At 50.6% G+C, this 20927-nt stretch overlaps 1 protein-coding gene and 1 pseudogene across 2 annotated transcripts in view; one reads left to right on the top strand and one right to left on the bottom strand.

The window, feature by feature from the left end:
* Nucleotides 1-15136: 15136 nt before the first annotated feature.
* On the bottom strand, nucleotides 15137-17863 carry LOC141585305 (uncharacterized; annotated as a pseudogene).
* A 144-nt stretch (nucleotides 17864-18007) lies between these two features.
* Nucleotides 18008-20927, top strand: part of BSN (bassoon presynaptic cytomatrix protein) — a 113495-nt gene continuing 110575 nt past the window's right edge. For both annotated transcript variants that reach the window (XM_074403836.1, XM_039477610.2), the window contains exon 1: nucleotides 18008-18344. In XM_074403836.1, the coding sequence (XP_074259937.1) occupies nucleotides 18115-18344 (230 nt within the window). In that variant the 5' untranslated portion in view covers nucleotides 18008-18114. The remainder of the gene's footprint in view (nucleotides 18345-20927) is intronic.

Below are 20927 nucleotides of genomic sequence, written 5' to 3'. Positions count from 1 at the left end.
CTGGCATTATAGGCATGCGCCACCACGCCTGGCTAATTTTGTATTTTTAGTAGAAACAGGGTTTCTCCATGTTGGTCAGGCTGGTCTCAAACTCCCCACCTCAGGTGAGCCACCCACCTCAGCCTCCCAGAGTGCTGGGATTACATGTGTGAGCCACTGCGCCCAGCTTGCTCAGGTCCTTTAAGCTGGGGATAGAGGGTCGTAGACAGGAGGGCAGGCAGGACGGAACATCAGGCCCACAGGAATCTGCCTTCCCACATTCTGCTGATCTGGAATCACTCTGGCCTGGCTTGGAGACAATGCTGGTCTTCAGAAAATGCTAGAGGAATCTGCGTTTTCTCCTGGCGTAAAGGCACTGCCTGGGGCCAAGATCTTTGAGCTAGTCCTGGGGTCAGGGCTGTTAGCTGGAGCATCTTCTGGTGTGTCTAGGCCAGTCTGACCTCTAGAATACCGAAAGTTTGGTGGGGACTGGAGGCTCCATACTACTTACCTCATTGTAGCCCACAGCCTGGCCTCCCCTTGTTGCTAACAGGCTGAACAAGCTCCTAGGAGAGGCCCTTTCCTAGCTCCCTAAAGCATGGAAGGAAGGCCCAATTCAAGCATCAGTCTTTCAAGTGTTAGCTTCATTTCTATATTTGTTTTCTTTTGTTCTTTTTTTTTTTTTTAGAGACCAAGCCTCGCTCTGTTGCCCAGGCTGGAATGCAGTGGCACGATCTCGGCTCACTGCAACCTCCGCCTTATCAGTTCTAGCAATTCTCCTGCCTCAGCCTCCTGAATAGCTGGGATTACAGGTGCGTGCCTCCATGCCTGGCTAATTTTTTGTATTTTAGTAAAGATGGGATTTCACTCAGGCTGGTCTCGAACTCCTGAGCTCAGGCAATCCACCTGCCTTGGCCTCCCAAAGTGCTAGGATTACAGGCATAAGCCACTGCACTCAGCCTATTTCTTTTTTCTCCCTCCCTCCCTCCCTTCCTTCCTTCCTTTCTTCTTTTTCTCTCTCTCTCTTTCACGGGGTTTTGCCACGTTGGCCAGGCTGGTCTTGAACTCCTGACCTCTGGTGATCCACCTGTCTTGGCCTCCCAAACTGCTGGGATTACAGGCATGAGCCACCATGCCCGCTCCCCCCACCGCCCCCCGCTTTTTTTTTTGAGACAGAGCCTCTCTGTGGCCCAGGCTGGAGTCCAGTATCACAATCTCAGCTCACTGCAACCTCTGCCTTCCAGGTTAAAGCGATTCTTTTTTTTTTTTTTTTTTTTTTTTTTTCAATAAGACAGGGTTTCACCACGTTGGTCAGGCTGGTCTTGAACTCCCAACCTCAGGTGATTTGCCCGCCTTGGCCTCCAAAGTGCTTGGATTATAGGCGTGAGCCACCACGCCCGGCCAAAGCGATTCTTATGTCTTAGCCACCTAAGTAGCTGGGATTACAGGCATGTGCTACCATACCCAGCTAATTTTTTAGTGTGTGTAGTGACAGAGTTTCACCATCTTGGCTAGGCTGGTCTTGAACTTCTGAACTTAAGTGATCCTCCTGCCTTGGCCTCCCAAAGCGCTGGGATTTCTGTAACTTAAAAGTACAAATCCATTGGTGACTCTTCCTGTTTTGGTCATCGTCTTGACTACTACCTTGAGGCAAAGTGACTGAGGCCCAGAGAGGGCAAGGGAGTTAGTTGGTCCAGGTCTTGTGGATAGTGTAAGGCGTGTTCAATTCTTTTTTTTTTTTTTTTTTTTGTGAGACAGAGTTTCGCTCTTGTTACCCAGGCTGGAGTGCAATGGCACGATCTCGGCTCACCGCATCCTCCGCCTCCTGGGTTCAGGCAATTCTCCTGCCTCAGCCTCCTGAGTAGCTGGGATTACAGGCACGCGCCACCATGCCCAGCTAATTTTTTGTATTTTTTAGTAGAGACGGGGTTTCACCATGTTGACCAGGATGGTCTCGATCTCTTGACCTCGTGATCCACCCGCCTCAGCCTCCCAAAGTGCTAGGATTACAGGCGTGAGCCACCGCGCCCGGCCGGCGTGTTCAATTCTTAAGACTGACCCAAACACTTTAGGTTTTATTCTTTTTCTTTTTCTTTTTTTTTTTTTTGAGACAGCATCGCGTTCTGTCCTCCAGGCTGGAGTGCAGTGGCAGGATCTCGGCTCACTGCAACCTCCACCTCCTGGGTTCAAGGGGTTTCACCACATTGGCCAGGCTGGTTTTAAACTCCCGACCTCAAGTGATCCTCCAGCCTTGGCCTCCCAAAGTGCTGGGATTACAGGCTGAGCCACTGCAACCGGCCAAGTTTAATTCTGATCATAAAATTTTCTTCCTGTTTTAGAGCAGCAAATAATTATTTGAAGCCCTTGTGGAGTAATGCTGGATACCATTTCCCTGTGGGGACCGTAGAATATCTAGAGGATGAGGTACGGCAAGAAGTTCAAAGCGGAGGCTCCCCTCAGCTGGAGTTGGGGTGCTCTTGCAGAAGGGGCCCACCCAAACAGCCTACAGCGTGGGCAGCATGGAGACCTGGTTGCTGGGGCCCGGGTTAGCCCCACTCCCCACAGCTTTGGTGGAGATTATCCTACAATCTCAGCTCGGGTCGGGTGAATTGTTCAGTCCATGTCTCTGTGAAGGCTCCCTGTGGCGAGACGCAGGGCCTTGGGCAGGTTCGGGTTGGGGATAGGGAGAGTTCTCAACTTTGGTAGTGGCTCTAGGTGTCCCCCGAGGTGAGCCCAGCAGAGTGGACTGCCAACAGCAGCTCTGGGTCGAAGAGGAAGACAGTGTCCGCGGGCTCCCAGGAGGTGGCGCCAGAGGATTAAGCCGCCAGCTAGGCTTAAGGCGGAGGTCTGTGGGCGGGGCTAAGAACGCCGCCAGCTCCGGGAAAGCGCGAGCAGCTGGAATGCCGGCCGTGGGCCGAGCTGAGGCGGCTCGGGAGTGGACGAAAGTCTCCGGCAGGGCGGGGCCGAGCGGGGCTGTGGGCAGGGCTAAGGCCGTGGGGCGGGCGGGGCGGAGCCCGCAAGTAGCCCAACCGCTGGGAGCTAGTCCCAGCCACGCCGCGGGTTGGTGTTGTAACTGGGCTTGTCTTCTCCCGACCACTGCCGCACAGTCCCTGAGAGCTTCGGGGCGAGTGTAGCTGCAACCCGGAGAACCTGTGATTCGCCAGCGCCCTTCTCCTTGGGAAAGGGAAGCCGGCAGGCAATAAAGAGGGGCGAGTCTGGTTAGCTCCACTACCCACAGCTTTGGTGGAGATTATCCTAGAGTCTCAGCTCGGGTCGGGGGAATTGTTCTGTCGATGTCCTTGTGAAGGTTCCGTGTGGCGGGACGCAGGGCCTTGGCAGGTTCTGGTTGGGGATAGGGAGAGCTCTCAACCTTGGTAGTGGCTCCAGATGCCCCCTGGGTGAGCCCAGCAGAGTGGACTGCCAGCAGCAGCTAACCCCTCTCCCTGGGCAAGGGAAGCCGGCAGGCAATAAGAGGAGCCCAGGCTTCTGCTCCCGAGACCCCAGTCAGCAAACCTTGAATTCAGAGGTTGGGAACCAATAAGGAGCCCTCCTGTGCGCAGTCCCTCGCCTTAGCTTTTGCCTGTCCCCAGGCCACGTTCCCCGCGGAGCCCAGCGTGGGATCCGTACACTGTATAGATAGAGCTCAGCGCTTGCAAGGAGCCTCTGTCTCTACTTCCTCCAGCCCAAGAGCTCCTGAGGGCACTGCCTTAAGGGGGTAGCCTAATAGGGTACTGTGAGATCTGGGAGGGTACCGGATGGACATGAGGAGCATCTGCTTGTGTGATTGGGTCCCCCTACTTGGCATTAGAAGCAGACAGGGATGAGGCTGCTGGCGACTCACTCTTTCTCTGACTGGAGGCACCCTGAAGCCCCAGGAAACATCTTTCCCAAAGCTGTCTTCACAGCTCCAGGCACACATTGGGGAGGACAGGGAACATCTAATTGGCAGCTGGCCAGGGCCAGGGCTAGGGCTGAGGATGCTGTTATCTTCTGTCCACATGGTGTTGCATCCTTAGGCTATAGAAGTTTAAACCAAGTTTGGGGCCTGCCAAAATGGTCCAGAGCTCAGGCCAGACCAGCTCCCTTTCTAGGGAATTGGAGCCAGTAGTCCAGGGTCACTTCCCACTTCCACTGCAAAAGGTCTTGAGAGAGGCCAGGTGTGGTGGCTCACACCTGTAATCCAGCACTTTGGGAGGCTGAGGCAGGTGGATCACCTGCAGTTAGGAGTTCAAGACCAGCCTGGCCAACATGGTGAAACCTTGTGTCTACTAAAAATACAAAAATTAGCCATGTGTGGTTGTGGCACCTGTAGTCCCAGCTACTCAGGAGGCTGAGGCAGGAGAACCACTTGAATCCAAGAGGTGGAGGTTGCAGTGAGCCAAGATCATGCCACTGCACTCCAGCCTGGGCAAAACTCTAAGGAAAAAGAAATCTGCATTCTATTGGGACTTACTGATATTATAAAACCTAAATGGTTAATTTTCTTCTGCACCATGGCCTGGCCACAATACAAATTGGATAATGGCAGTAACTGGCCTGAAAATGGCACTTTCAATTTCTTTTTTTCTTTTTTTTTTTTTTTGAAACGGAGTTTCGCTCTTGTTAACCAGGCTGGTGTGCAATGGCGCAATCTCGGCTCACTGGGTTCAGGCAATTCTCCTGCCTCAGCCTCCTGAGTAGCTGGGATTACAGGAACGCGCCACCATGCCCAGCTAATTTTTTGTATTTTTAGTAGAGACGGGGTTTCACCATGTTGGCCAGGATGGTCTCGATCTCTTGACCTCGTGATCCACCCGCCTCGGCCTCCCAAAGTGCTGGGATTACAGGCGTGAGTCACCACGCCCGGCCCTAATTTTTTGTATTTTTAGTAGCGATGGGGCCAGGCAGGTCTTGGACTTCTGACCTCAGGTGATCTGCCCACCTCAGCCTCCCAAAATGCTGGGATTACAGGCGAGAGCCACCATGCCCAGCCCAAGCAATCTTAACAATTTCTTTCTTTCTTTTTTTTTTTTTTGAGACCGAGTTTTGCTCTGGTTACCCAGGCTGGAGTGCAATGGCGTGATCTCGCCTCACCGCAACCTCCACCTCCCGGGTTCAGGCAATTCTCCTGCCTCAGCCTCCTGAGTAGCTGGGATTACAGGCACGCGCCACCACGCCCAGCTAATGTTTTGTATTTTTAGTAGAGGTGGGGTTTCACCATGTTGACCAGGATGGTCTCGATCTCTCGACCTAGTGATCCACCCGCCTCGGCCTCCCAAAGTGCTGGGATTACAGGCTTGAGCCACCGCGCCCGGCCAACAGTTTCTTACAATGAAATGGCAACTGGTCCAAGGTCCCTTATATCCAAGTTCTCATGTATTTACACTCAAAACCTTCCCTCCTTCAGTCTTGTTCCCCTCATTAAGTATTATTGCTAAATGAAAATTCCCAGTCCCCTTTTCACCCCTCCCCTTCAGCCTCTGAGAGCAATTTTGACCCCGATGAGTAACCTCTCGCCATTTCTCCAGCCCCAGGCTCCCCTAGCTACCAGCCCCATCACCACCTCCCTTACTGCCCTCTCCACGTGTCACCCATTTAAAAAACAATCAGACCCCAGCCATCCTTCCCCTCTTCGAAGCAGCTGGGGCAGAAGGCAGTCAGGCTTCATGTTCTCTTTTCAATCTCGGAAATGTCAGAGATTGAGAGGAGCTTTGGCTCCTTTTCATTGGCCCATCCTACTTCCGGAGGAATTTCTTTATATAATTACTCAGTCCTGTAAACTTACTTGGCATGACATTTATGTTATCCTCTCAGCCACTCTCACTCCAGATGAGAAAGAGCACATTTGGCTAGCTGCTGAAGCCCACGCCAGCATAACCATCAGCAGGATATGGTCCATAATCCTGTTGAGGCCATTGTTGTTCCCCAAGCTGACCCCAAATGGACTTACCAATAGGGGGACCCTGGCATCCAATGCCATAACCATATGGTCACTTTTCTCCTGGCTGGCATGGAAAAATGTGCTCATAAGGCAGTAAATTATGAAAAAGATTAGAGAAATGACCCAAGGCCCAGATGAAAATGCAGCTCTTTTCCTATCACAGTTATTAGAGGCTATGCTCAGATACACAAAACTAGACCCTGAATCACAAGAGGGTCAAACCTATCTTCACTTACATTTCATTTCACAATCAGCAGCAGATATCAGAAAACAGCTGCAAAAACTAGAGGAACCCCAAACCCCACAAAGGAGCCTTTTAAATCTGACCTTCCAGGTCTTCAGTGACAGGGAAGAAGAACATAAAATACAAAAGGAGACACAGACTAAAATTAAATACCAGATGCTGGCCATTGCCCTCCAGAGAGGTCCCAAAGAAAAATCACCTTCTCAGGGCCCTAGCATCTGCTTTCAATGTGGGGATACTGGGCAAAGGCCTGACCAAACCTATGGCCCCCAACAAAGCCTTCCCCTATATGCAGCAAATGGGGACATTGGAAAATGGACTGCTCTCAACAAGAATGCCCTTCCTGTTCAAAAACACCCTCCAGTCAGTCCCCAAACCCACCCCAGGGATATCTCTCCTCCTTTTTTTTTTTTTTTTTTTTTTTTGGTTGTTGTTGAGATGGAGTCTCGCTCTGTTGCCCAGGCTGGAGTTCAGTGGCGCGATCTTGGTTCACTGCAACCTCTGCCTCCCAGATTCAAGCAATTCCCTGCCTCGGCCTCCTGAGTAGCTGGGATTACAGGCACGGGCGACCACACCTGGCTAATTTTAGTATTTTTAGTGGAGACAGGGTTTCACTATCTTGGCCAAGGCTGATCTTGAACTCCTGACCTCGTGATCCACCTGCCTTGGCCTTCCAAAGTACTGGGATTAAAGGCATGAGCCGCCTGGCACCTCTCCTCTTTGTTGGTGCTATAGGCTGAAAGCTGATGGTCTCCCGGATCCCTTTCCCCCTTGTGTGAGTCTCCAGAACCCAGCGTAACTGGGATGGCACCTGGTAAGCCAGTCTCCTTCTTATTGGATATTGGGGCAAGTTTCTTAGTTCTTCCAGAGTATTATGGACCCCTAAATCATTCCTCCATTTCTGTTGTTGGGGTTGACAGCCACCCTACCACTTAATCTCAAACAGCTCCATTATACTGCACCTTATTCAATACTGCCTTTACTCACTTATTTGTAGTAATTTCACAGTGTCCTATACCCCTTATTAGAAAGATATACTCAATACAATTCGGGCCACATCACAATTGAATGTCTTGCTGCAGGTGCCTGCATACTTGCTCCTTTGCCAGCCAGAAAACAATGAAGCCCAAACCCAGTCCCCAACAATTTCAATCCAAGGAGTTAACCCAACGATATGGGACACTTCTCAGCCCACTGTTGCCATATACTACCAGCCGTTTCTAATAAAACTTAAGGGGCTGGGCATAGTGGCTCATACCTATAATCCCAGCACTTTGGGAGGCCAAGGGGGGCAGATCGCGAGGTCAGGCGTTTGAGACCAGCCTGGCCAATGTGGTGAAACCCCTTCTCTACTAAAAATACAAAAATTAGCTGGGCATGGTGGTGTGTGCTTATAGTCCCAGCTACTCGGGAGGCTGAGGCAAAAGAATTGCTTGAACCCGGCAGACGGAGGTTGCAGTGAGCCGATATTGTGCCACTGCACTCCGGCCTGGTGACAGAGCGAGTCTCCATCTCAAAAAAATAAATAAAATAAAATAAAACTTAAGGACCTCTCCCAAATTGTTTTGCAACCCCAGTATCCCCTCAGTGATGCTGGACTTAAGGGAATAAAACCCATCATCACCAGCTGCCATTTTAATAACCACCAATTCCCCCCACTGCAGCAAAATTAAAGGGCATAGCTCCCCAGATACATTTCTCAACACTTAACAGGGCTCCTCTTTCTAATCCCAACCTGTCTCAATTTTCTTACAGGACCCACCAAACTCAAGATCCCTTGACTTCCCAAAATTCTTTTTTTTTTTTTTTGAGGCAGAGTTTTGCTCTTGTTACCCAGGCTAGAGTGCAATGGCTCGATCTCGGCTCACCGCAACCTCTGCCTCCTGGGTTCAGGCAGTTCTCCTGCCTCAGCCTCCTGAGTAGCTGGGATTACAGGCACGTGCTAATTTTTTCTATGTTTGGTAGAGACAGGGTTTCACCATGTTGACCAGGATGGTCTCGATCTCTTGACCTCGTGATCCACCCGCCTCGGCCTCCCAAAGTGCTGGGATTACAGGCTTGAGACACCGCGCCCAGCCTGACTTCCCAAAATTCTTTAACCAGCAACTCTTTCAGATATTTTATTCACTGCCTTGTAGACCTTTCCTGATATTCAGGCTCCCACCGCCTCCCATAATTTCTTTTTCCTCCTTTCATGAGCTATGGCTGCAGGAAATTTTCCCACACTACACCCCATCTCAAATATCCTTTTTTTCCTTTTGTTCTTTGTCTCTTTCTAGCACCACTTTTCCCCTTTACTTAAACCGTACCTTGCAGCTGTCTTACTACTTACTAAAATGGGCCAACTTTGACTCCACAGACCCCTGGTGGGTCTGCATGCCCCTTTTGTCCCCAATATACCATTATCTCCCTGCACCTTTAGAAGCCAGGACAAGCTCCTCGGTGACCCTCACCATTACTAAAACTACCTTAAGATCTGCATTCTGGGAACCAAGTACTAATCCTGCCAGGGCTATAGCCAAAAAGGTGCATTAGCCACATGATTACAGGACATATAGAAACCACCACTCCAGTCACTACTCAGGCCCCTATAGGTGTCACCTGCTCCTTAAACGGAGTTCAAGTAGGTTCTTTAAAATGCTTATACTGTCCCAGCACTTTGGATCCACCCGAAGCGGGTGGATCACGAGGTCAAGAGATCGAGACCATCCTGGTCAACATGGTGACACCCCGTCTCTACTAAAGATACAAAAAATTAGCTGGGCATGGTGGCATGTGCCTGTAATCCCAGCTACTCAGGAGGCTGAGGCAGGAGAATTGCCTGAACCCAGGAGGCGGAGGTTGCGGTGAGCCGAGATCGAGCCATTGCACTCCAGCCTGGGTAACAAGAGCGAAACTGTCTGGAAAAAAAAAAAAAAAAGCTCATACTGTAACCTCCCTGTCTCTCACCACACACAACAGATCCTAGTTATTCCTCTACAACTGGAAGAAGTGACCCATTCTCCAACTCATCAGCTACAGCCACTCCCACTTACCCATTAAGATTTTTTCTCCCTACAAGGTTTAATGCCTATGAATGTAACCAAGGTTCAGAGGTTTTTTGTTTTGTTTTTTTGAGACAGAGTCTCTGTCGCCCAAGCTGGAGTGCAGTGGAGCCACCTCGGCTCACTGCAACCTCTGCCTCCTGGGTTCAAGCAATTCTCCTGCATCAGCCTCCCAAGTAACTGGGATTACAGGCACCCACTACCACTCCTGGCTAAATTTTGTATTTTTAGTAGAAATAGGGTTTTGCCATGTTGGCCAGGCTGGTTTCTAACTCCTGACTTTGTGATCCACCTGCCTTGGCCTCCTAAAGTGCTGGAATTACAGGCTTGAGCCACTGCCTCCGGTTTCAAGGGTCAGATTTTTGCAATGAGCAAGGGCCGGCTTATACATTGCCTTTATTCAATATCTATGGTAGACATGAAAAATCCGAATGCCAGCTTCTTTCCCTTCTGGGTCCAACCCAATTCTTTCTCGATTCATCTCAACTCATACCTCCTTAACTCATTACCCTCTTCTCTGACTGTTAACCGATGCCCACCTGGCTTCCTCCTTTGTGTCATTTGAATGGGAAGGAGGATCAGGTTGGGATGCCTCAAACTACCACCTATTATTTCAAGCATATGTTGCCACCTGTCTAGCCCCTCCAGCCCTTATTTCTTCTTATGTGGACATAATTTCTACAGGTGCCTGTCTGCTAATTGGACTGGAACTTGCACTTTACCTTATTTATGCCTCCCTTGTCTGTTGCCACAACAAGAATTTCTTGTGGGGGAATTAGCTTTTTCAGTTCTCCTGTCTACCCAACTAAAGGAGGGACTAATGGAACTAGCAACTCAGCTGGATCACATACAAGATCAAATAAACTCCCTTGCCGCAGTAGTACTTCAAAACCATCGGGGACTAGACATCCTCACTGCAAAAAAGGGAGGTCTATGCCTCTTCCTGCAAGATGTTTCTTTACAGACAAATCTAGATTGGTAAAAGAAGGAATATCCAAACTTAAAAAGATTGTGAAACGTCTACCCAAACAACCTGCCAATGACTTTTTCAGTTCTTTCTTCCCTTGGATACTCCCTTTCATCAGTCCTTTCATTATCATCTGTTTAATATTAATGTTTTTACCCTGCTTGCTAAATTGTTTTCAAAAGTTCATTTTAGAAAGAGTCACTTCAATTGCTCGGGCCACCACAACGGGACATACAAAGGCAGAATTTTGTCTCTACTAAAAATACAAAAATTAGCCAGGTGTGGTGGCATGCACCTGTAATCCCAGCTACCTAGGAGGCTGAGGCAGGAGAATCGCTGGAACTTGGGATAGGGGCTACAGTGAGCCAAGACTGTGCCACTGCCCTCCAGCCTGGGCTACAGAGCAAGATTCTGTCTCAAAAAAAAAAAAAAAAAAAGTCAGTGTTCCTGCCACAACGAATGACTTCATCACCAGGCAGCACTTGAGCGCACTCCTCCCCCTATGCCATCACCCCTAAACCAGCAGGAAGCAGCCAGAACAAGTAGCTGCCCCTCTGCTAAAAACCCTACCCAAAGATATAATTAAAACAAAGAGGGGAGAATATAAGGACTAACAATAGCGATGTCATTTTACAACCTTGACCACTGTGTTCTCAGAAACAAAGCAAATGTCAACCTTGCCTATAGGTGCAGCAAAGCATAACGGCCCTAACTACATCCAACCCCAGCTGGAAAAGTCCCCAACAGTCCCAACCAACCAGTACTTCCCCAACCCCTCCCCAATATAGACTTTATTATAAAACCCTCAGCTTGTTGCCAGACTCCTGACTGGGACCCCTCGAAGGCTTACTTCTGTAAATAAACCTGTTTGGCTGTTGAGGTTGCCTTCTGTCTCTTGCTCTCTTCCTATGCATCTTCCTAACAGTTTCCTGGGGGATACTGAAGATGTGTATTCCTGGGCTTCTTTGAGTAGCACATGGTATGCCTGGGGCAGGGGGCAACTCTGTCTTCCTGTGTCCAGTGTAATGATTAGAATGCAAATGAGAGGCTGAAGAGGTACTGAGTGTGACCCCAGTGACTCTGACTCAGCAATCACTATACCCCAAACCCTGCCCTGGGTCCAGGCAGCACTTGAGCGCACTCCTGGAACTCCATCCTCTTCAGAGAGGCTCATAATCAGGCAGGTCTCGGAGAGGGATATGCCTACACTGTGAGCCCCAAGAGGATCCTTGGAGCAGAGCTGGAGATGGAAGGTCGGCCTGGTTGGAATCTTAGCTGAACATGTGGCCTCTCTAACTTGTTCCCTTGGTAGCAGATGATGTCCTTTGCCCAGCCTTAACAGGAGTTTTCAGTCTGCAGTCAGCTCATTGTCAGAAAGACTGCCTTCTCAGAAAAGCTGATTTCCAGGACAGACCTTCCAGCTGCAGGGATTACTAATACAAACATAGCTGTGGTAACTCAGATGTTGCTACCCAACTGATACCTGCTACCACCCAGCCCAGAACCTGGAGGAGCCAAGAGGGGTTCTCCTCAGACAACTCTGATGCCTGAGTGTGACTTTAGTTCTCATGGCCTGGCCTGGCGATGCTGTAACCACACTCATCACTAGGGTAGTGGTCCTGTACTGAGGGCCAGAAGTCAAGCCCTCCAGGTTCAGGGCCTGGTTTGAGCAGCAGATAGGCAAAGGCCAGACTTCAAGATCACAAGCTCAGTGAGGGCAAAGGGAGCTTAACAGTCTTGGTTTCTGCTGTATCCTTGGGGTGTGGTACAGTGCTGTCCTCATCTTAGAGCTCGAAAAGTGCCAATTTTTTGTTTGTTTGTGAGACAGAGTCTCGCCCTATTGCCCAGGCTGGAATGCAGTGGCAGGATTTCAACTCACTGCAAATTTGCCTCCTGGGCTCAAGTGATCCTCCTGCCTCAGCCTCCTGAGTAGCTGTGATTACAGGCGTATGCCACCACACCTGGCTAATTTTGTATTTTTTCTAGAGATGGGATTTCACCATGTTGTTAGGCTGGTGTTGAACTCCTGGGCTCAAGCCATTTGCCCACCTCAGCCTCCCAAAGTACTGGAATTACAGGCACGAGCCACCATGTCTGGCTCTATGGACCTTTCTCCTTGTCACAAGGGTCTTGCGTCACTATCAGGGACTCACTCCCTATCCCATTCTGTCTATCTTTCCTGGAAGGCAGAAGCCTTTCCAGTGGCTTCTAGGAGTTCCCTGGGCACTTGGTAAAGATGATAGAGCAAGCAAGCCCCTACTACAATCCATTCTGATTAGGACAGAGATAGAGCTCAGTGGAGAGAGTGGCTATGTCCCGTAGCCTGAGATTCCTGATGGTAAAGGGTGATTCTCAGAAATGTCACTGGGTTTGCAGTAGAAGAGGCACAGAGGAGTCAGGAAGTAGGGACCTCTCTGAGAGACTTCCCTGAAGACATGAAAAACTGAGTCTTGTGGAGGGGCTGAGCAAGCTACCCCTTCCCATGAATGGTCAGAGCCATGCCTGAACCACTGTAGTCTGGAGTAAGACATCTGGGCTGGTCAGGAGAGGGCATGAGTGCATGACTTTCCACTTGGGACTGTTCTTCCCCAATCTATGGAACAGAGGTGGATGGGGGACAGGATCACAATAGAGATTCTGGTGTCATTTTCTGTTGTTTATTGAAAACAATTTGTGTGCCTATCTCTCTCTTCCTGCAAACAGAGCTCTTCAAGGGCAGGTCACAGTCTCTTCTGGACTTGGCACCGAGTAGGAGTCAGGTATGTGCTGGCTGAAGGAGGATGAGTGCATGCGTGCATGAGTGAGATAGGCAAAATCAGCCCAGAGGCTTGTTTGGGGGAACACAGAGGGACAAGGGATGCAGTTTGGCTTTTTTTTTTTTTTTTTTTTTTTTGAGATGTCTTGCTCTGTTGCCAAGGCTAGAGTGCAGTGGTGTGATCTCGATTCACTGCAACCTCCGCCTCCTGAATTCAAGTGATTCTCCTGCCTCAGCTTCCCAAGTAGCTGGGATTACAGACACCTGCCACTGTGCCTGGCTAATTTTTATATTTTTAGTAGAGATGGGGTTTCACCATGTTGGCCAGGCTGGTCTCGTTCTCCTGACCTCAGGATCCACCCGCCTCAGCCTCCCAAAGCGCTAGGATTACAGGCATGAGCTACTAAGCACAGCCAGGATGCAGTATGTTTTGGCTTAGACACTTATGACTTGGAGGAACCATGTCTTCATTATTTTTTCTTTTCATAACAAGCCTTCAGAATCATGCAACTCTAATAGCAATGGGCCTTAATTAGCTTTCTTGGTAGCAATGCATGGGTGGTGGGGTTAGGCTGGTGGTAAATATTTCTGACAATTTTTACTGCCTTTTTTTTACATAATGCAAGCAAAGATTTGCCAACTGGAACAGTAATGAAATTATGTAGGCAAGGCATGAAGCAAATTCTGTACCTTCCAGCCTTATTCCTTTCTCCTGCTTTACCAAGGGCCTTGGCCAGCTGAAAACCTCAGTATACAAGTGAGGTTGACCAGGCCAGCCCAGGTGGGCTACTGAGCAGACTAAAAATACAATCTCTTGTTTGCAGCCTCATGCCAGCCTAAGGCTTGCTTGGGGAGCTGCTTCATTATCTATGTTAGTGGGCAGTGCCATCAAACTTCAGCCAGGAAAGAAAGCCTCTGCTTTTTTTTTTTTTGTCAGTTTGATCTAGCTATATCAATGAAAGCCTCTGCTTCTCTGGGCTTCCTTCCTTCCTCTTCAGTTCTGTTTCTCTCTCCCAGAGAAGGAGGAGGGCAGGGAGCCCATTTCCTGAGTTGCTTCTCATTGGGAGGTGAGACAGGGCTCAGCAGCACTTTAGCAAAAAGAAGGGTGCAGAGATCAAGGAGCCTTGTAGACAGAAGCCAACTCTCTCAGCCTCTCTGGAATAGTCCAAAGTCTATGGCATCCTCTAGATGTAGTCTGTCCTGTGTCATCCTTCTTTGTTGTCTTCCTCCTCTGATCTCTAACTCCTATTCGTGCCTACAAAGTTTGCTATTCTTCTTCACCCACATAGACATCTTGATCTTTGGATCTTGTGCTTCCCCATGGAAGCTGCCATCTGAAAGCATCAGCCCAGGGTGAACTGAACTTATGGGTAAGCAGGGAAGAGTCTGACCTCTCCCCCTTTCCCCCTTCTTAGGGATGACCTGCATGATGTTTTGTCCATGGCACAGCTGGGTGTAGTTCCTGAGGTTCTGTCATCTCTTCACTCTCCCATGATTTGCCTAATCATTTCCACTAATCCCAGCAGTGAGCTGGCTCTGATTGGGCCTTTTCCCACCTGGATTTTTGTTTTTTGTTTTGTTTTGTTGAGATGGGATCTCGTTCTGTCACCCACGTGGGAGTGCAGTGGCACCATCACAGCTCATTGCAGCCTTGACCTCCCAGGCTAAGGTGATCCTCCCACCTCAGCCTCCCAAGTAGCTGGGACTACAGGTGCATACCACCACACCCAGCTAGTTTTTGTATTTAGTAGATGAAGGGTTTCACCATGTTGCCCAGGCTGGTCTCAGACTCCTGAGCTCAAGCAATCCACCTGCCTTGGCCTTCCAAAGGGTCGAGACTAGGATTACAGGAGTGAACCATCGTGCCTGGCCCTGGATTTTATTTTATTCTTTCATTCCATTTTCCCTCTCTACAAGTGTCTGAGAGCATAGGCTGGAGAAGCAAGCTGACACATGTCCGTCAGTTCCATTTAGGCATGTAGATTGATTGTCTTCCCATCTGGCCATCTCTAAAATGGCTGCCATGTGTCCCATGTTATGCTGAAGTGGGAAGAAGATACTTTTAACTTTTAGCAAGTGAAGCTTAGGGGACTGGGAAACTCCTGCAGGGTCTCTAGGTCCATCCCGACCCTGGTGGGGCAGCAGTTGGACCCAGGAGGAAGTAGTATTTGACATATCACACAGCTGGCTTGCACAAACGGAAAGATTTGTTTATTCATTTGTCATAAAGCACAGTCAAGTCTAGTGAATTTTCCTGGATGAATGAAGACAGCTCATCAACAACCCCTCCATGAGGATTAGCCAGATGCAATCCCTGCACTCTCCCTGTTACTTATTAAGTCAGCAGCTAAAGCCAGAGATCTCTCTGGGTGCCTTTAAGCCTGGTGATTGGTGGACCCCTTGGAGGCACAGGTGAGGGAAATGCTCAGAGCATCATGGAGAACCCAGCACAACTATCAGACCCTGAGGGCCTGCTGAAGGCCAGTCCTGGACCAGTCAGACAAGGTCTTGCTGTTGAGGAGCCCCAATCTAGGTCAAGAGGAGGTAAAAGCCTCTGAGACAGTGAATGAAAACGGGAGACTGAATCAGAACCCCAGATAACCAGAGGCCAGCACCATCCCATGGTCAGCAGGAGTCCCTGGGCCGAATATCAGGGGTGAATGAGCACAGGGCAGGCATGTTCCTGGGGATTCTCCTCAAAGGAAATGGAACTGAGAGAGTTTGAGAGGAGAGGAGGGGCACCTCTAACCCACATTTTCAGGTCCTCCTGGGTCCACTGTGCCTTTTGTCACCAAGGCAGCAGAAGCCCTGAAAGTCTACTAGCAGCTAGGAATCACTGTGAGAAGGGCAACTCCCCAGGCCTGCAGGCCGGGTAGAGCTAATTAAGTGCACGGGAACCAGAGCCATGTTGATTTAAATCTGTGGAAAACCATAGCTCCTGTGGTTTCTACAAAAACAAAAAAATTAACATCCTTTTCCCCCCATTTCAAGTAGCCCAACCCACACTGACTGGGGTCTGTGAAGCCATAACGGCCTGGGTTGAGATAAGGTCAGGCCTCTGGCCTGCCCATAGTGTTTGTGAGCATATTCTTCCCCAGAAGGAAATATGTGGAACAAGACCAACACATCCCAGACTACCACCAGGGAGACAACTAATAACAGAGTTGTCATATGTGTGCCCTGACACTTGCCCTGCTGTTTTACCTACATCAGGCTGGGCATGGTGGCTCACACCTGTAATCCCAGCACTATGGGAGGCCGTGGTGGGCAGATCACTAGACGTCAGGAGTTCGAGATCAGCCTGGCCAACATTGCGAAACCACGTCTCTACTAAAAATACAAAAACTAGCCAGGTGTGGTGGCAGGAGCCTGTAATCCCATCTACTCGAGAGGCTGAAGCAGAAGAATTGCTGGAACCTGGGAGGTGGAGGTTGCGGTGAGCTGAGATTGCACCACGGTACTCCAGTGTGGGTGACAGAGCAAGACTCTGTCTTCAAAAAAAAAAAAAATTATATACCTACATCAGCCACTCCACCCTTATAATCCCCCATATAGAGGAGCTACTAATATTCTAACTTTGCAGAATAGGAGATGGAGGCTCAGTAAGCCTAAGTCAGTTGCCAAGGTCCCATCTGGGGAGGGGCAGGGATGAGATGCAGGCTCTTCTAGAACCTAAATGTGCACATGCAGTCACCACTCATGAAGCTGAATCAAATATCCAGCAGCGCAGGAGGAAACATGGCAAGGACCATCATATACAGGAAGAGAGGCTCTCTTCATCCTAGGTCATCCCAGAGGGGCCAGGCAGTTTAGTGTGAAAGATGGGAGGTATAAGGTCAGGAGAAAACATCAGGAAATGAGGGCTCTGTATTTCCTCTTTCTCTTACCTGCTCCATCCCGGAGGTAGGGAGGAACAGCTTGGAGCGCCTAGGGGCAGGCCCAGGGGGTCCTGGCAGCAGAACTGACACAGCCACCAGTCTGTCCAGCAGGCTAGCTATTGGCGTTCACTGGGATCCCTGGATTATTCCAGGTCCAGTTAGAACAGCTGACACCCTATCTGATATATTCCGCATCATTAGGAGAGTTAAATGGGTTTGTAAAATGAGTCCACGTTACTCAAGCCCTTCTACACAGTCAAGATTTATGAAGCCAGAGACGAACTGGAATATAAGCTGCATCTCCTGAGAAATATGCTTCTTCAGGAAAGCACAGGCTTGTGTGAGAAGCCACCGAGGCAGACAATCCTGAGTAATGGGCAGACACCGGTTGTAAGTGTGAGGCAGCAGAGAAGTAATTCCGAAAGCTCTTAGGGTACTGCAGAGGCAACCTGCGGACCTGTGTGGAGACTGTCCCGGGATCTACAGCTCCAGGCCTGAGAATCATCAGCTCCTCTTCTCCATCCCCAAGGTCACTCTCCCAGGGCCGGCTGAGGTGGCCTTCCAGTTGGCTTCAGGCGGCCCTGTCACATCCTCCATCTGTCCCCGGGGTGCTTCCTGAGACTCGAATTCCTCAGCGTGAATCCCAGATGGTTCCCATCGCCATCTGGATAAAGGCTCCACTCCCCAGCTGGTCTTAGAGATCCTCACAATCCGGCCTGTCCACCCAGCACCCTCCCTCTCCTTCCTTCTACGACCTTGCGTCTCTGAACACACTTATTCCCTGCCTTCCTCTTAGGCATCCTCTGAGGCCACCTCGGGTAGCCCCTCTCCTCTCCAAGGCTCGTCCTCACGACGCCTGCCTGCTGTGGCACTCCGGTTACCCGGAGGAGAGTTGCTACTTCCGAGTTCACCGAGGTGGAAAGCGCCCCTGACTCCAAATCAGGGCTCAGCGCCACGCCCCCGCGGCCGCTTCTAGTGGCCGGTGCCCCTCCTCACAGGGCCCTCGCAACACTCCCGCCGGCCCCCGCTCGGCTCCTGTCAGCACGCGACAGCCGCGTCGGCCCTGGAAAACGCATGCGCGGGCGCCGGCAGCCGTTTCCCAGCGACCCCGAGGCTAGCGCGTGGACACACTTCCTAGCGGGCTGGCGAGAGCGCGCACTGGGGGAGGGGGCGTGTACAGGGAAGGGGGGCGCGGGAGCGCATGCGCAGCGGCAGGCGACGGCGCGAGCCGAGCTGGGAGATGGCGGTGGTGGTGGCGGCGCCGAGAGTGTGAGCACCGCCCGGGAGCTGCCGGCCCGGGCGCAGCGCGACCCCGAGCCCACCCGCCATGGGCAACGAGGCCAGCCTGGAAGGTGGCCCTGGCGACGGGCCGCTGCCGCCTGGAGGCGCCGGTCCCGGCCCGGGCCCGGGCCCCGGCCCCGGCCCCGGCGCAGGGAAGCCGCCTTCAGCACCAGCCGGCGGCGGACAGCTCCCCGCGGCGGGAGCAGCGCGGGGTACCGCGGGACATCCGGTCCCTGGCCCCGGCCCCGGCCCCGGCCCCGGCCCCGGCCCGGGCAGGTAAGCGCGTGTCTCGGCGCCCGGGGGGCGGTGAGCTGCAGCCTGAGGCTGGGGCCCGGGCCGAGTATCCTGCGATCTAGTGTGGACAGCGAGGTTCGACGTCCCGCCGCACTTTGAACCCTGCCGGATTGGCGTGAACTGGGTGGTCGCGGGAAGCGGCTCTTCCTTTCCAGCTGCCCCGCCTTGGCGTGGCAGGATGACGAGCGCAGGGTCAGTCGGGGCCTGTAGACCGTGACTCCGTCACGAACCCCAAATTCGCTTCTCCCCAACGTTGGGGCCTGACCGCTCAGGAGGGGCTTATGTAACCTTAGCCTGGTCCCTCCGCACAGGGGAGCAATGGGATGGAAAAGGTCCTCCCTTACTGCTGGTGTCTGCATGTGTCCATTGTGCCGGGCCGAGGAAAGAGCACAATGGGAGTGGCTGTCAGGGAAGATAAGCGTCACTGCGAGGAACAGAGGATGAAAATAGTTGAACCATGAACTTGGTTTTGGGCTTTTCTTGGGCATTTGGTGGCTGTAATCACCTTTGGGGGAAAGGAGAATTGCCCATTGGACACCAAGAGGTGCTTATTTAGGCCCAACAATACTAATAGGATTGTGTGCTTTCACCACCGTTTAGGGAAACATTTTGGGGTGAAGCAAAAATGCTATTGAGTCATCCAGCACCAGATACGTTCTTGTTACCTTACGATTTAGATCAAACCAGTGGAAAAGCTGAAACCCACATAGAATGCTTTAAACAGAACATATCTGATTAAATACTGTGAAACCAGTTTGTTTTAAATGTGTGCCAACCCAGGTCCTGCAAAAACAATCAAGTGGTAGCAAAGCCTGTAAGGAAATGCCAATATATAATAAGTCAGTAGACTCAAAATTCAGGAAAACCACTAAGAGATGACAGGATGAAATGGAAGGCATTATCTTTGCGCCGAATAGGCTTGGAGAGTAGCAAAACCCTCAGGGAGTTGGTGGGGGGGGTGCTTCCAGCTCCATGTGAGTCTGCTGATACATGTTGCCCTGGCTTTTCTGTGTGGGGACACATAAACTGTGAGGATGCGTAATTTTTTATCCTTTGGCTGCCTGACTGCCTCTCGTGTGTTTATTTTCTCAGAAGTCATTTCTTAGACAACTAATAGTAATGAAAGGCTCTTAGTAGCTTGAAACCTGCGGCAGACAGGTCAGACTGTGAGCATCCTTTTTAGAGGTGAGATTTGTCCATTTTGCATTAGCTGTTATAGTAATGCAGTTGGATAGCACACAGCTCTTAGCAATGCAAACACTGTCCATTTTGCTGCGTGTTGAGTTGCTGTTTGGGTTTTAGCTTGAGGGAGGCTCACCCAGGCTTTAGTGTTCTTCCAAGGGAAAGCTTCTGAAACTGAATGGAAAAACACCTTGTTATCGAGAGTTCTCTGTATGGGGATTTTGTCATTTCTCTTCTGATAACCAAACAGGCTGCTCTGATTGTAGTTCATCAGATGTTGCAGAGCCAGTCATATGAAATTCTGGAAAGACCTGGGCAGCTCAGAGGGACCAGAAAGAGGCTAGTGTCTATTGCTCATATGCCTTTTTGGTGTTTCATTTCTACTTCATCCATACATTCTGCTGCAGGGCAGACCCATGAACTGCTGTGAGTAAGGGGAACCACAGACTTCTGGTGGATTTAGTAGTCACACAGTCTGCTACCTGACTGTCGGCAAGGCTCATACCTGGGCCTGTGGTGCTGAGGTCCTGTGACTATCAGGCTCAGGAAGTGAGCTGGTTATTTGTCTCCAAAGCTCAGGACTAGAGACCCTTTGGCGGTGGGATTTACTTCTCCAGCTGATATTCAGCTTATCATAGCACCTCAGCTGAGCAGCACCTCCATGGCTTATCTCTTCTACAGCATCACAATGGCTTCTACTTCCTCTCACTAGAGAGTCTGTCTGTCTCAGGTACCTGATGCCATATTTAGCATGTTCTGTTCTAAGATGCTGCTGAACAGATTGTCCATTGATGGGGGAAAAGCCCTGTGGATGTGCTTCTGGGCATTCAGAAAACAGTGTTAACACAGAGACATATTTGCTTTCAGCAAGATTTTGAATTTTAAGGCAGTCAGAAACCTCATAGAGGTGGGTAGAGGGCCAGGTAAAAGGGAGATGGAACTGAGGTTCTGGGGGAGTTAAATCCTAGCTCTTTTCTATTGCCATATTACCTTGTCATCGCAGGCTGAATTAGTCTTTTCATCCTCATACTAAGCTGACTTGGACTCTGTGAGGGGGTGGCTCCAGCATTTTCCGCTGAAGAGCCTGACTTGAAGTAGGGTAGCAGTGCTGCCACACCCATGAGTAGCAGTGCTGCCACACCCATAGTGCTGCCTCTTAGCCCGTCGGGATGATGTGGACCTTTGGGCATTGGAGAGTCAGTCCCTCAAGGAAGAGCTCTCTGCTTCTGTTGTCAGGGTGGCCATGTACAATTATATAATCTGTGCCTTTTCCAAGGAGTGCCAGTTAGGAAGAAAGCTAAACTCTATCCCAGGCTCCACTCTCTCAGTTGTGTTCCCTGGTTTAGGCTGCATCCTCTTAGAGAAAGGGGCATCATTCACTCA

The sequence above is a fragment of the Saimiri boliviensis genome, chromosome 8 (genome assembly GCF_048565385.1).
Source record: "Saimiri boliviensis isolate mSaiBol1 chromosome 8, mSaiBol1.pri, whole genome shotgun sequence".
Classification (NCBI taxonomy): domain Eukaryota; kingdom Metazoa; phylum Chordata; class Mammalia; order Primates; family Cebidae; genus Saimiri; species Saimiri boliviensis.
The sequence above is the reverse complement of the archived record's forward strand: the minus strand, read 5'-3'. Positions and strand labels throughout refer to the sequence as shown.